The 12,500-nt window shown below is 52.9% G+C and overlaps 1 protein-coding gene across 1 annotated transcript in view; it reads left to right on the top strand.

Annotated features, from left to right (window-relative positions):
• The window catches only part of LOC144490926 (haptoglobin-like), a gene marked incomplete at its 5' end in the record, with an annotated part of 1,831 nt that extends 293 nt beyond the window's left edge, over nucleotides 1-1,538 (top strand). Inside the window, 1 exon segment of the mRNA XM_078208610.1 lies at nucleotides 1-1,538. This exon segment is cut by the window's left edge and continues 165 nt beyond it. Coding sequence (XP_078064736.1) covers nucleotides 1-482 — 482 coding nt within the window.
• Nucleotides 1,539-12,500: the final 10,962 nt, after the last annotated feature.

Genomic DNA, 12,500 nt, shown 5'->3' with positions numbered 1-12,500 from the left:
TCAGGGCCAAGGACGCGGTGGTCTATCGCAATGATCTGGCCCTGGTCAAACTCAAAGAGAACATCACCTACTCCAACCACATCATGCCCATCTGCTTGCCCACGCATGACCTGGTTGCCCAGGGAAAGGTTGGACACCTGGCAGGCTGGGGGGTGGGGATAGAGCGCAAAGCCACCACCCACCTGCTGTACGTGGAGCTGGGGGTGGCCAATGCCAGCGAGTGCCACCACTACTTCGCCGAGAAGCATCCCACCTACTTTCCGGAGGACGCCCCCGACCAGTTCTGCACCGAGCGCTCGGCGCTGGATGAGAATGTGTGCCCCGGGGACCGGGGTGCCCCCTTCGTGGTGGAAGAGGCGGGCGTAGAGTACGCCGCCGGGATCCTCTCCTACGATGAGGCCTGCCGAGCTTACAGCTATGCTGTCTACACCAATGTCTTCAGCTACGTCAACTGGATCAAGGAGGTCATTGCCAATCACTGAGGGAGCAGCCAAACAACAAGGGCGGGGAGGGGCGTTGAGGGCTGGTGGGTGAGGGGTGCGTACAGGCACTCCCCGGCCACCCTGGTTCCCCAATCATCACCCCCTCCCCACCTCCCATTCCCACAAGACTCCTTTATCCAACCGCCCCCCCCCCCCCAACCAATCTGTCACCCACGGGACTGGCTAACTCGCTAAACTCTCAGCCCCCATCCCTCCTCATTTGTCTCCCCCCGACCCTCCCGCAGCTGTGGGACCCTTCACCCTCCTCTGGAACCCCCCCCTCCCAAAACCGCCTCCCCTCCACCCCCCATCACGCAAAGACTCCAATCCCCGATGGACCCTTCCCGCCCGCATGTCACTCACGGGCTGCCTCTCACCCCCTCCCCACTCCTTCCCCCTTTCCCGCAACTGTGGACCCTTCAAACTCCAACCGCCCCCCTTCCCAAAAGCTGCGGGGGCCCCCCCCCACTCCCAAAAGCAACCCCCTCCTCCCATTCTCCGATCCATCGCCGTATCCCTATCCCCCAACTAAACTTTCCCACCCGCACGCAACACGCACTGTGGGATTCGATAGCTCACAAAGTCTTTCCTCATGCGCCCTCCACCCCCCACGGGACCACACCCCCTCCCCCCTCTTCCTCCACCCTCCCTCCCGACAAACTGTGGGCACCCCCCCCCCCCCCGCCAATCACCCACCCACTTCCGACTCCCCGTCCCTCCCCAAAAAAAACTGCGGGACGCCAGGAATCGGTGGGTTTGAGCGGCTTTCCCTCCCGGGGTGTGGCTTTGCCACGGATTCTCCCCGTGTTCTCCAGATCTCACGGAAGGGGGGCGGGGGGACAGGGGAGTGTCTGACCCGCGGGAGTGTGGCGTTGGGAGCTTGACGTCTGGGCAGTGGGGCGGGGGGGGGGAGAAGTGGGGGGGCCATTACGGTGCGCTGTGGCGGGGAGGTGTGGGACACAGAGTTGACAAGAGGATGGGCAGAGAGTTGTACATTGCAAGTCAAAGTTGTCTTCAACCTTCAGCTAATTCGTCAATAAAAGTCCTTGATGCAAACCGTTCCATCTCTCTCTCTCTTTCTCTCGCGATGACAAGGTGGGGAGTAGGATTAGTAAGTTTGCCGCTGACCCAGAGATTGGCCGGGTGATTAACAGTGAGGTAAAAACTCAAACTTTATTCATTAGCCGCATGTATTTCCAAAAGGCGTTTGATAAGGTGCCCCATAAAAGGCTGCTGAAGAAGATTAGGGCACACGGAGTTGGGGGTAGTGTGTTAAAGTGGATTGGGGACTGGCTATCCGACAGGAAGCAAAGAGTCGGAATAAATGGGTGTTTTTCCGGTTGGAGGAAGGTAACTAGTGGCGTGCCGCAGGGATCGGTACTCGGGCCGCAACTGTTTACCATTTATATAGATGATCTGGAGGAGGGGACGGAGTGTAGGGTAACGAAGTTTGCAGACGACACAAAGATAAGTGGAAAAGTGAATCGTGTGGAGGACGGAGAAGGTCTGCAGAGAGATTTGGACAGGCTGAGTGAGTGGGCGAGGATATGGCAAATGGAGTATAACGTTGAGAAATGCGAGGTTATACACTTTGGAGGAAATAATAACAAATGGGATTACTATCTCAATGGAAACAAATTAAAACATGCTACCGTGCAAAGGGACCTGGGGGTCCTTGTGCATGAGACGCAAAAGCCCAGTCTGCAGGTACAACAGGTGATCAAGAAGGCAAATGGGATGTTGGCCTATATCGCGAGGGGGATAGAATATAAAAGCAGGGATGTCTTGATGCACCTGTACAGGGCATTGGTGAGGCCGCAGCTGGAATACTGTGTGCAGTATTGGTCCCCTTATATGAGGAAGGATATATTGGCCTTGGAGGGAGTGCAGAGAAGGTTCACCAGGTTGATACCGGAGATGAGGGGTTTGGATTATGAGGAGAGGCTGAGGAGATTGGGTTTGTACTCGTTGGAGTTTAGAAGGATGAGGGGGGATCTTATGGAGACTTATAAGATAATGCGGGGGCTGGATAGGGTGGAGGCGGAGAGATTCTTTCCACTTAGTAAGGAAGTTAAAACTAGAGGACACAGCCTCAAAATAAAGGGGGGTCGGTTTAAGACAGAGTTGAGGAGGAACTTCTTCTCCCAGAGGGTGGTGAATCTCTGGAATTCTCTGCCCACTGAGGTGGTGGAGGCTACCTCGCTGAATATGTTTAAAGCGCGGATGGATGGATTCCTGATCGGTAAGGGAATTAAGGGTTATGGGGATCAGGCGGGTAAGTGGTACTGATCCACGTCAGATCAGCCATGATCTTATTGAATGGCGGGGCAGGCTCGAGGGGCTAGATGGCCTACTCCTGCTCCTATTTCTTATGTTCTTATGTTCTTATGTAAGGCTTACATTAACGCCGCAATGGAGTTACTGTGAAAATCCCCCCAGTCACCACACTCCTGTTCCAGGTTACACCGAGGGAGAATTTAGCACGGCCCAATGCACCCTAACCCGCACGTCTTTCAGACTGTGGGAGGAAACCGGAGGAAACCCACGCAGACACGGGAAGAATGTGCAGACTCCGCACAGACAGTGACCCGAGGCCGGGAATCGAACCCGGGTCCCTGGGCGCGGTGAGGCAGCAGTGCTAACCCCACTGTGCCACCCCGAGTGTCTTGGGTTGCAAGAAGATGTCGATGAGATGGGCAAAGGAGCGGCAGATGGAGTTTAACCCTGAAAAGTGTGAGGTGATTCATTTTGGAAGGAGTAATTTGACAAGGATGTAGACTGAGAAAAGTCTGACACTGGAAAGTTGTGAAGACCAAAAGGGACCTTGGTGTGTTTGTCCACAGATCTCTCTGAAAGGCGGAAAGGCAGGCTAATAGGGAGGTGGGAAAGGCACACTCGCCTTTATCAATCCGGGGTATCGATTACAACAGCAGGGAAATCACGTTGGATTGGTGATGGGGAAGCGACGACCTCGAGGTATTATCGCCAGACTATCAATCCAGAAACTTAGCCAATGTTCTGGGGGGACCCGGGTTCGAATCCCGCCCACGGCAGGTGGTGGAATTTGAATTCAATGAAATAATCTCTGGGATGAAGAATCTACTGATGAAACCATTGTCGGAAAAACCCATCTGGTTCCCTTTAGGGAAGGAAATCTGCCGTCCTTACCCGGTCTGGCCTACATGTGACTCCAGAGACTCAGCAATGTGGTTAGACCAGAATAAGAAGTTTAACAACACCAGGTTAAAGTCCAACAGGTTTATTTGGTAGCAAAAGCCACACAAGCTTTCGGACGTTAGACCATAAGACATAGGAGCAGAATTAGGCCACTCGGCCCATCGAGTCTGCTCCGCCATTCAACCATGGCTGATATTTTTCTCATCCCCATTCTCCTGCCTTTTCCCCATAACCCCTGATCCCCTTATTAATCAAGAACCTATCTATCTTTGTCTTGAAGACACTCAATGACCTGGCCTCCACAGCCTTCTGCGGCAAAGAGTTCCACAGATTCACCACCCTCTGGCTGGAGAAGTTCCTCCTCATCTCTGTTTTAAAGGATCGTCCCTTCAGCCTGAGGTTGTGTTCCCTCTGGTTCTAGTTTTTCCTACTAGTGGGAACATCCTCTCCACATCCACTCTATCCCGGGCTCGCAGTATCCTGTAAGTTTCAATAAGATCCCCCCCTCATCCTTCTAAACTCCATCGAGTACAGACCCAGAGTCCTCAACCGTTCCTCATACGACAAGCTCTTCATTCCAGGGATCATTCTTGTGAACCTCCTCTGGACCCTTTCCAAGGCCCAGCACATCCTTCCTTAGATACGGGGCCCAAAACTGCTCACAATACTCCAAATGGGGTCTGTCCAGAGCCTTATACAGCCTCAGAAGTACATCCCTGCTCTTGTATTCTAGCCCTCTCGACATGAATGGTTGAATCTCAACTGCCCTCCAAGGGGAACTCAGGATGAGCAATAAATGCTGGGCCCAGCCGGTGACGCCCACGGATGAATAAAAACGTTTATAGAACTTTGGTGAGGCCACAGATGGAGTAACTGCGTGCAGTTCTGGTCACCACATTATAGGAAGGTTGTGGTCGCAATGGAGGGGGTGCAGAGGAGATTCACCAGGATGCTGCCTGGGAAGGAGCGTTTAGATTATGAAGAGGTGTTAGAACATAGAACATAGAAAAACTACAGCACAAACAGGCCCTTCGGCCCACAAGTTGCGCCGGTCATGTCCCTACCAACCTAGGCTTATATATAGGCCTACCTATAACCCTCAATCCTATTAAGCTCCATGTACTCATCCAGGAGTCTCTTAAAAGACCCTATTGAGTTCGCCTCCACCACCACTGACGGCAGCCGATTCCACTCGCCCACCACCCTCTGTGTGAAAAACTTCCCCCTAACATTTCCCCTGTACCTACCCCCCAGCACCTTAAACCTGTGTCCTCTCGTAGCAGCCATTTCCACCCTGGGAAAAAGCCTCTGAGAGTCCACCCGATCTATGCCTCTCAACATCTTATATACCTCTATTAGGTCTCCTCTCATCCTACGTCTCTCCAAGGAGAAAAGACCGAGCTCCCTCAGCCTATCCTCATAAGGCATGCCACTCAATCCAGGCAACATCCTTGTAAATCTCCTCTGCACCCTTTCAATCTTTTCCACATCCTTCCTGTAATGAGGCGACCAGAACTGAGCACAGTACTCCAAGTGGGGTCTGACGAGGGTCTTATATAGCTGCATCATTATCCCCGGACTCCTAAACTCAATCCCTTGATTGATAGTATCGGAGTATCGAGTATAAAAGTTGGAGTGTTATGGTAAGGTTATATAAGGCATCGGTGAGGCCGAATTTGGAGTATTGTGTACAGTTTTGGTCACCTAGTTACAGGAAGGATGTAAATAAGGTTGAAAGAGTGCAGAGAAGGTTCACAAGGATGTTGCCGGGACTTGAGAAGCTGAGTTACAGAGAGAGATTGAATAGGTTGGGACTTTATTCCCTGGAGAGTAGAAGATTGAGGGGAGATTTGATAGAGGTGTATAAGATTTTGATGGGTATAGATAGAGTGAATGCAAGCAGGCTTTTTCCGCTGAGGCTAGGGGAGAAAAAAACCAGAGGGCATGGGTTAAGGGTGAGGGGGGAAAGGTTTAAAGGGAATATTAGGGGGGGCTTCTTCACGCAGAGAGTGGTGGGAGTGTGGAATGAGCTGCCGGATAAAGTGGTAAATGCGGGGTCACTTTTAACATTTAAGAAAAACTTGGACGGGTTCATGGATGAGAGGGTTGTGGAGGGATATGGTCCAAGTGCAGGTCAGTGGGACTCGGCATAAAATGGTTCGGCACAGACAAGAAGGGCCAAAAGGCCTGTTTCTGAGCTGTAATTTTCTATGGTTCTATAAAGGCCAGCACACCATACGCCTTCTTAACCACCTCCTCCACCTGCGGGGCCGATTCTAGAGTCCTATGGACCTGGACGCCAAGGTCCTTCTGATCCTCTGCACTGCTAAGGGTGTTGGGTAGGCTGGCGTTGTTTTCATCGGCGCAGGGAAGACTGAGCGGGGGGGGGGCGATCTGATCGAGGTGTACAAGATTATGAGGGATGCGGACAGAGTGGAACGGGAGCAGTTGTTCCCCCTGAGTTGAAGGGTCAGTCACGGGGGGACGTAGGTTCAAGGTGAGGGGGCGGGAGGTTTAGGGGGGGATGTGGGGAAAAGCTGTTTCACCCAGAGGGTGGGTGAGGGTCTGGAATGCGCTGCCTGGGAAGGTGGTGGAGGCGAGTTGCCTCACATCCTTTAAAAAGTACCTGGATGGGCACTTGGCACGTCAGAACATTCAGGGATCCCGGCTGATGAATGGGATTAGGTGGCGGGTCAGGTATCGGTGCAGATTCGATGGGCCAAAAGGCCTCTTCTGCCCTGTATGATTCTCTCTCTGAATGTAGAACAGTACAGCACAGAATCAGGCCCTTCGGCCCTCCTGCGCCGATCGTGATGTCTGCCTAAACTAAAACCGTACGCACTTACAGAGTCCGTATCCTTCCATTCCCATCCTATCCATGTATTCAACTAGTTGTCCCTTAAATGCCGCTATCGTACCCGCTCCCACCCCCTCCCCGGGCAGCGGGTTCCAGACATTCACCACCCTCTGTGTAAAAAACACTTACCCCGCACATCTCCTCTGAACATTTCCCCTCGCACCTTCAACCCGTGTCCCCTCGTACTTGGCTTTTCCACCCTAGGAAAGAGCATCTGACTATCCACTCTGTCCGTGCCCCTCATAATCTTGTAGACTTCTATCAGGTCTCCCCTCAACCTCCGTCGCTCCAGTGAGAACAAACCAAGTTTCTCCAACCTCTCCTCATAGCTAATGCCCTCCATACCAGGCAACATCCTGGTAAATCTTTTCTGTACCCTCTCCAAAGCCTCCACATCCTTCTGGTAGTGTGGCGACCAGAATTGAACACTATATTCCAAGTGCGGCCTAACTAAGGTTCTGTACAGCTGCCAATTTTTAAACTCAATGTCCCCGGCCGATGAAGGCAAGCATGCCGTCTGCCTTCTTGACTACCTTCTCCACCTGCGTTGCCACTTTCAGTGATCGGTGGACATGTCCGCCCAGGTCCCTCTGCCTATCAATACTCCTAAGAGTTCTACCATTTACTGTATAATTGCTCCATGCTTTGGCACGGTAGTACAGTGGTTAGCACTGCTGCCTCACAGCGCCAGGGACCTGGGTTCGATTCCCGGCTCGGGTCACTGTCTGTGCGGAGTCTGCACGTTCTCCCCGTGTCTGCGTGGGTTTCCTCCGGGTGCTCCGGTTTCCTCCAAAGATGTGTGGGTTAGGTTGATTGGCCGTGCTAAATTGCCCCTTAGTGTCAGGGGGACTAGCAGGGTAAATGTGCGGGGTGACGGGAATAGGGTCTGGTTGGGATTGTGATCGGTGCAGTCTCGATGGGCCGAATGGCCTCCTTCTGCACTGTAAGGATTCTATGCATTGGACCTTCCAAAATGCATTACCTCACACTTGTCCGGATTAAACTCCATCTGCCACCTCTCCGCCCAAGTCTCCAATGGTCTACATCCTGCTGTATCCTTTGACAATTCCCTTCACTATCCGCAACTCCACCAATCTTTGTGCAACGTTCTAAACTGGGAACCTGCGACCTCGCTGTTCGAACCTTGCGGACATATCCCCCGCTCCCCGAACCCTCCGCTACGAACCCAGGCCCCCCTTCCCGACCTCTTAGTGTCGTCATATTCGTCCCGCTGCCGCCTGGGATCCGCGGACTCGCCCCGCAGACCAATCGGTCCCGTGGCATTTCCGAATCCCGCTCTACTGTCGTCCATTCCCAAAACCGTCCCCCCTCCCCCTGCCCCCCCCACCCCCGCAAATCCGATCTCCGAATATCCAGAGACTTCCTTTTCCGAATCCCTTCCACCCAGAACGGGGAGGGAGGGGAGGGTCTTCTCATCCAATACCCCTCTGCATCCGATCGCCACCCTCCAGCATCGCCGCCCTCCAGACCAGCCAACAACCCGTTGCCTGCGTGCATCCCAATCCTACTCCGGCCCCAACCAAACCCCCCCCCCCCCACCCCTCACTCTCCCCCCCCCCCCCCCCCCCCCCCCCACCCTCCACCCCCGCGACAATAAAGTCTGAACCACCCTACGGTCTCCCTCTGCACCCCTACCCCCGGACTTCTTCGCCATTTCCAGGGGGTTCCGGTGGCCCCTGAGGTGGCTCTGATTGGCACTGTGCAGGTGGGACGTTTGGGTGCCGACCCCCCCCCCCCCCCCCACTCCCTCTGAAGCCCCCTCCCGCCATCCCTATACCTCTCGGTTAACATTGGACAACCTTGAGACATTCTGCAGCAGCCTCTCCCCTCAACCCCATTGAGGTGCGCATTGCTGCAAAACAGGTTGCACTCCCTCCTGGCTCTTTCGCCGCGCCACCGCCCCCTCCCCCCCCCCCCCCCCCGCCCCAGCTTCCCCCAATCCATTAACACCAATCCCCGAATACTCAAAGGCTCCTTGCATTATAGAACATAGAACAGTACGGCACAGAACAGGCCCTTCGGCCCACGTTGTTGTGCCGAGCTTTGTCTGAAACCCAGATCAAGCTATTTCCTCCCTATCATCCCGAAGTACTCCATGTGCCTATCCAATAGCTTCTTAAATGTTCCTAAAGTGTCTGACTCCACTATCACTGCAGGCAGTCCATTCCACACCCCAACCACTCTGAGTAAAGAACCTACCTCGGACATCCTTCCTATATCTCCCACCATGAACCCTATAGTTATGCCCCCTAGTTACCACTCCATTCAGCCAAGGAAATAGTATTTGAACGTCCACTCTATCTATCCCCCTCATCATTTTATAAACCTCTATCAAGTCTCCTCTCATCCTCCTCCAAAGAACAACAAAGAACAAAGAACAGTACAGCACAGGAAACAGACCCTTCGGCCCTCCAAGCCTGTGCCGCTCCTTGGTCCAACTAGACCAATCGTTTGTATCCCTCCATTCCCAGGCTGCTCATGTGACTATCCAGGTAAGTCTTAAACGATGTCAGCGTGCCTGCCTCCACCACCCTACTTGGCAGCGCATTCCAGGCCCCCACCACCCTCTGTGTAAAAAACGTCCCTCTGATGTCTGAGTTATACTTCGCCCCTCTCAGCTTGAGCCCGTGACCCCTCGTGATCGTCACCTCCGACCTGGGAAAAAGCTTCCCACTGTTCACCCTATCTATACCCTTCATAATCTTGTACACCTCTATTAGATCCCCCCTCATTCTCCGTCTTTCCAGGGAGAACAACCCCAGTCTACCCAATCTCTCCTCATAGCTAAGACCCTCCATACCAGGAAACATCCTGGTAAACCTTCTCTGCACTCTCTCCAATGCCTCCACGTCCTTCTGGTAGTGCGGCGACCAGAACTGGACGCAGTACTCCAAATGTGGCCTAACCAGCGTTCTATACAGCTGCATCATCAGACTCCAGCTTTTATACTCTATGCCCCATCCTATAAAGGCAAGCATACCATATGCCTTCTTCACCACCTTCTCCACCTGTGTTGCCACCTTCAAGGATTTGTGGACTTGCACACCTCGGTCCACTCCAAAGAGAAAAGCCCAAGTTCCCTCAACATTTCCTCATAAGACCTACCCTCCAAACCAGGCAGCGTCCTGGTAAATCTCTGCACTCTTTCCAGCGCTTCCACATCCTTCTTATAGTGAGGTGACCAGAACTGCACACAATATTCCAAATGTGGTCTCACCAAGGTCCTGTACAGTTGCAGCATAACCCCACGGCTCTTAAACTCCAACCCCCTGTTAATGAACGCCAACATACTATAGGCCTTCTTCACGGCTCTATCCACTTGAGTGGCAACCTTCAGAGATCTGTGGATATGGACCCCAAGATCTCTCTGTTCCTCCACTGTGGCTCCCAGCGCTGATCTCTGCAGGACTCCACTAGCTACAGTCCCATCCTGAAAGCATGGATCTTATCCCGACTCTCTCTCTTCTCTCATTCACAGTGTGAAGTCTCACAACACCAGGTTAAAGTCCAACAGGTTTATTTGGTAGCAAATGCCACGAGCTTTCGGAGCGCTGCTCCTTCGTCAGTGGAGAAATGCTCACAAACAGAGCACAGAGACACAAACTCAATTTACAGAATAATGGTTGGAATGCAGTCTTTACAGGTAATCAAGTCTTAAAGGTACAGACAATGTGAGTGGAGAGAGGGTGAAGCACAGGTTAAAGAGATGTGTATTGTCTCCAGACAGGACAGCTAGTGAGAATCTGCAAGCCCAGGCAAGTCGTGGGGGTTACCAGATAGTGCGACATGAACCCAATATCCCGGTTGAGGCTGTCCTCGTGTGTGCGGAACTTGGCTATCAGTTTCTGCTCAGCGACTCTGCGCTGTCGTGTGTCGTGAAGGCCGCCTTGGAGAACGCTTACCCAAAGATCAGAGGCCGAATGCCCGTGACTGCTGAAGTGTTCCCCCACAGGAACAGAACAGTCTTGCCTGGTGATTGTCGGGCGGTGTTCATTCATCCGTTGTCGTAGCGTCTGCATGGTTTCCCCAATGTACCATGCCTCGGGACATCCTTTCCTGCAGCGTATCAGGTAGACAACGTTGGCCGAATTGCAAGAGTATGTACCATGTACCTGGTAGATGGTGTTCTCACGTGAGACGATGGCATCCGTGTCGATGATCCGGCACGTCTTGCAGAGGTTGCTGTGGCAGGGTTGTGTGGTGTCTTGGTCACTGTTCTCCTGAAGGCTGGGTAGTTTGCTGCGGACAATGGTCTGTTTGAGGTTGCGCGGTTGTTTGAAGGCAAGAAGTGGGGGTGTGGGGATGGCCTTGGCGAGATGTTCGTCTTCATCAATGACATGTTGAAGGCTCCGGAGGAGATGCCGTAGCTTCTCCGCTCCGGGGAAGTACTGGACGACGAAGGGTACTCTCGTGTCCCGTGTTGGTCTTCTGAGGAGTGGCTTTTCGCTGTGGCGCGTCGGAACTGTCGATCGATGAGTCGAGCGCCATATCCTGTTCTTATGAGGGCATCTTTCAGCGTCTGGAGGTGTCTGTTGCCATCCTCCTCATCCGAGCAGATCCTGTGTATACGGAGGGCCTCTCACATTCAGACAACCCTCCTTTGGGAAATACTTCCTGCTGCTCCCCCTGCTCCCTCCAACCCCGAGGAATCTCCTACCACATCCCAGCTACGGGGAAGCAGGGAAGGACAGTCGATTCGGGATTCTGGTTTCAGATACGGGAGCGATGGTTGTCGCCCAGAGGGAAACCGTTTTGCAGCAATGTTGCACTTCGATGGGGTTTTGGGAGGGTGTCTCAGGGTAGCCCACTGCTGACAGTGATCAAGAGCCATTCGCTAAGCGACAGCTCGAATGGTTTTCAATCGGGTAAGTGCCCATGGCGTCGGGTGTAATGGATCATCACGGATAGATAAAGTTGGCTGAATGAGAGAATGATGGATTGATTAGTAAGTTTGCGGACGACACAAGGGTTGGTGGATTTGCGGATAGCGATGAGGACCATCAGAGGATACAGCAGGATATAGATCAGTTGGAGACTTGGGCGGAGAGGTGGCAGATGGAGTTTAATCCGGACAAATGTGAGGTGATGCATTTTGGAAGGTCTAATACAGATAGGAAATATACAGCAAATGGCAGAACCCTTAAGAGTATTGATAGGCAGAGGGATCTGGGTGTACAGGTACACAGGTCACTGAAAGTGGCAACGCAGGTGGAGAAGGTAGTCAAGAAGGCATACGGCATGCTTGCCTTCATCGGCTGGGCTATTGAGTTTAAAAATTGGCAAGTCATGTTGCATCTTGACAGAACCTTAGTTAGGCCGCACTTGGAATATAGTGTTCAATTCTGGTCGCCACACTACCAGAAGGATGTGGAGGCTTTGGAGAGGGTGCAGAAAAGATTTACCAGGATGTTGCCCTGGGATGGAGGGCATTAGCTATGAGGAGAGGTTGGAGAAACTTGGTTTGTTCTCACTGGAGCGACGGAGGTTGAGGGGAGACCTGATAGAAGTCTACAAGATTATGAGGGGCATGGACAGAGTGGATAGTCAGAAGCTTTTTCCCCAGGGTGGAAGAGTCAGTTACTCGGGGGCACAGGTTTAAGGTGCGAGGGGCAAGGTTTAAAGGAGATGTACGAGGTAGATTTTTTACACAGAGGGTGGTGGGTGCTTGGAACTCGTTGCCGGGGGAGGGAGTGGAAGCGGATACGGTAGTGAGTTTTAAGGGGCGTCTTGACAAATACATGAATAGGATGGGAATAGAGGGATATGGTCCCCGGAAGGGTAGGGGGCTTTAGTTCAGTCGGGCAGCATGGTCGGTGCAGGCTTGGAGGGCCAAAGGGCCTGTTCCTGTGCTGTAATGTTCTTTGTTCTGTGTTTGATGTGACGATACCGGTGTTGGACTGGGGTGGGCGCAGTAAGAAGTCTCACAACAACAGATTAAAGTCCAACAGGTTTATATGGAATCA

Source organism: Mustelus asterias, unplaced genomic scaffold (assembly GCF_964213995.1).
Source record: "Mustelus asterias unplaced genomic scaffold, sMusAst1.hap1.1 HAP1_SCAFFOLD_4041, whole genome shotgun sequence".
Classification (NCBI taxonomy): Eukaryota; Metazoa; Chordata; class Chondrichthyes; order Carcharhiniformes; family Triakidae; genus Mustelus; species Mustelus asterias.
This window is presented reverse-complemented; position numbering and strand designations above follow the sequence as displayed.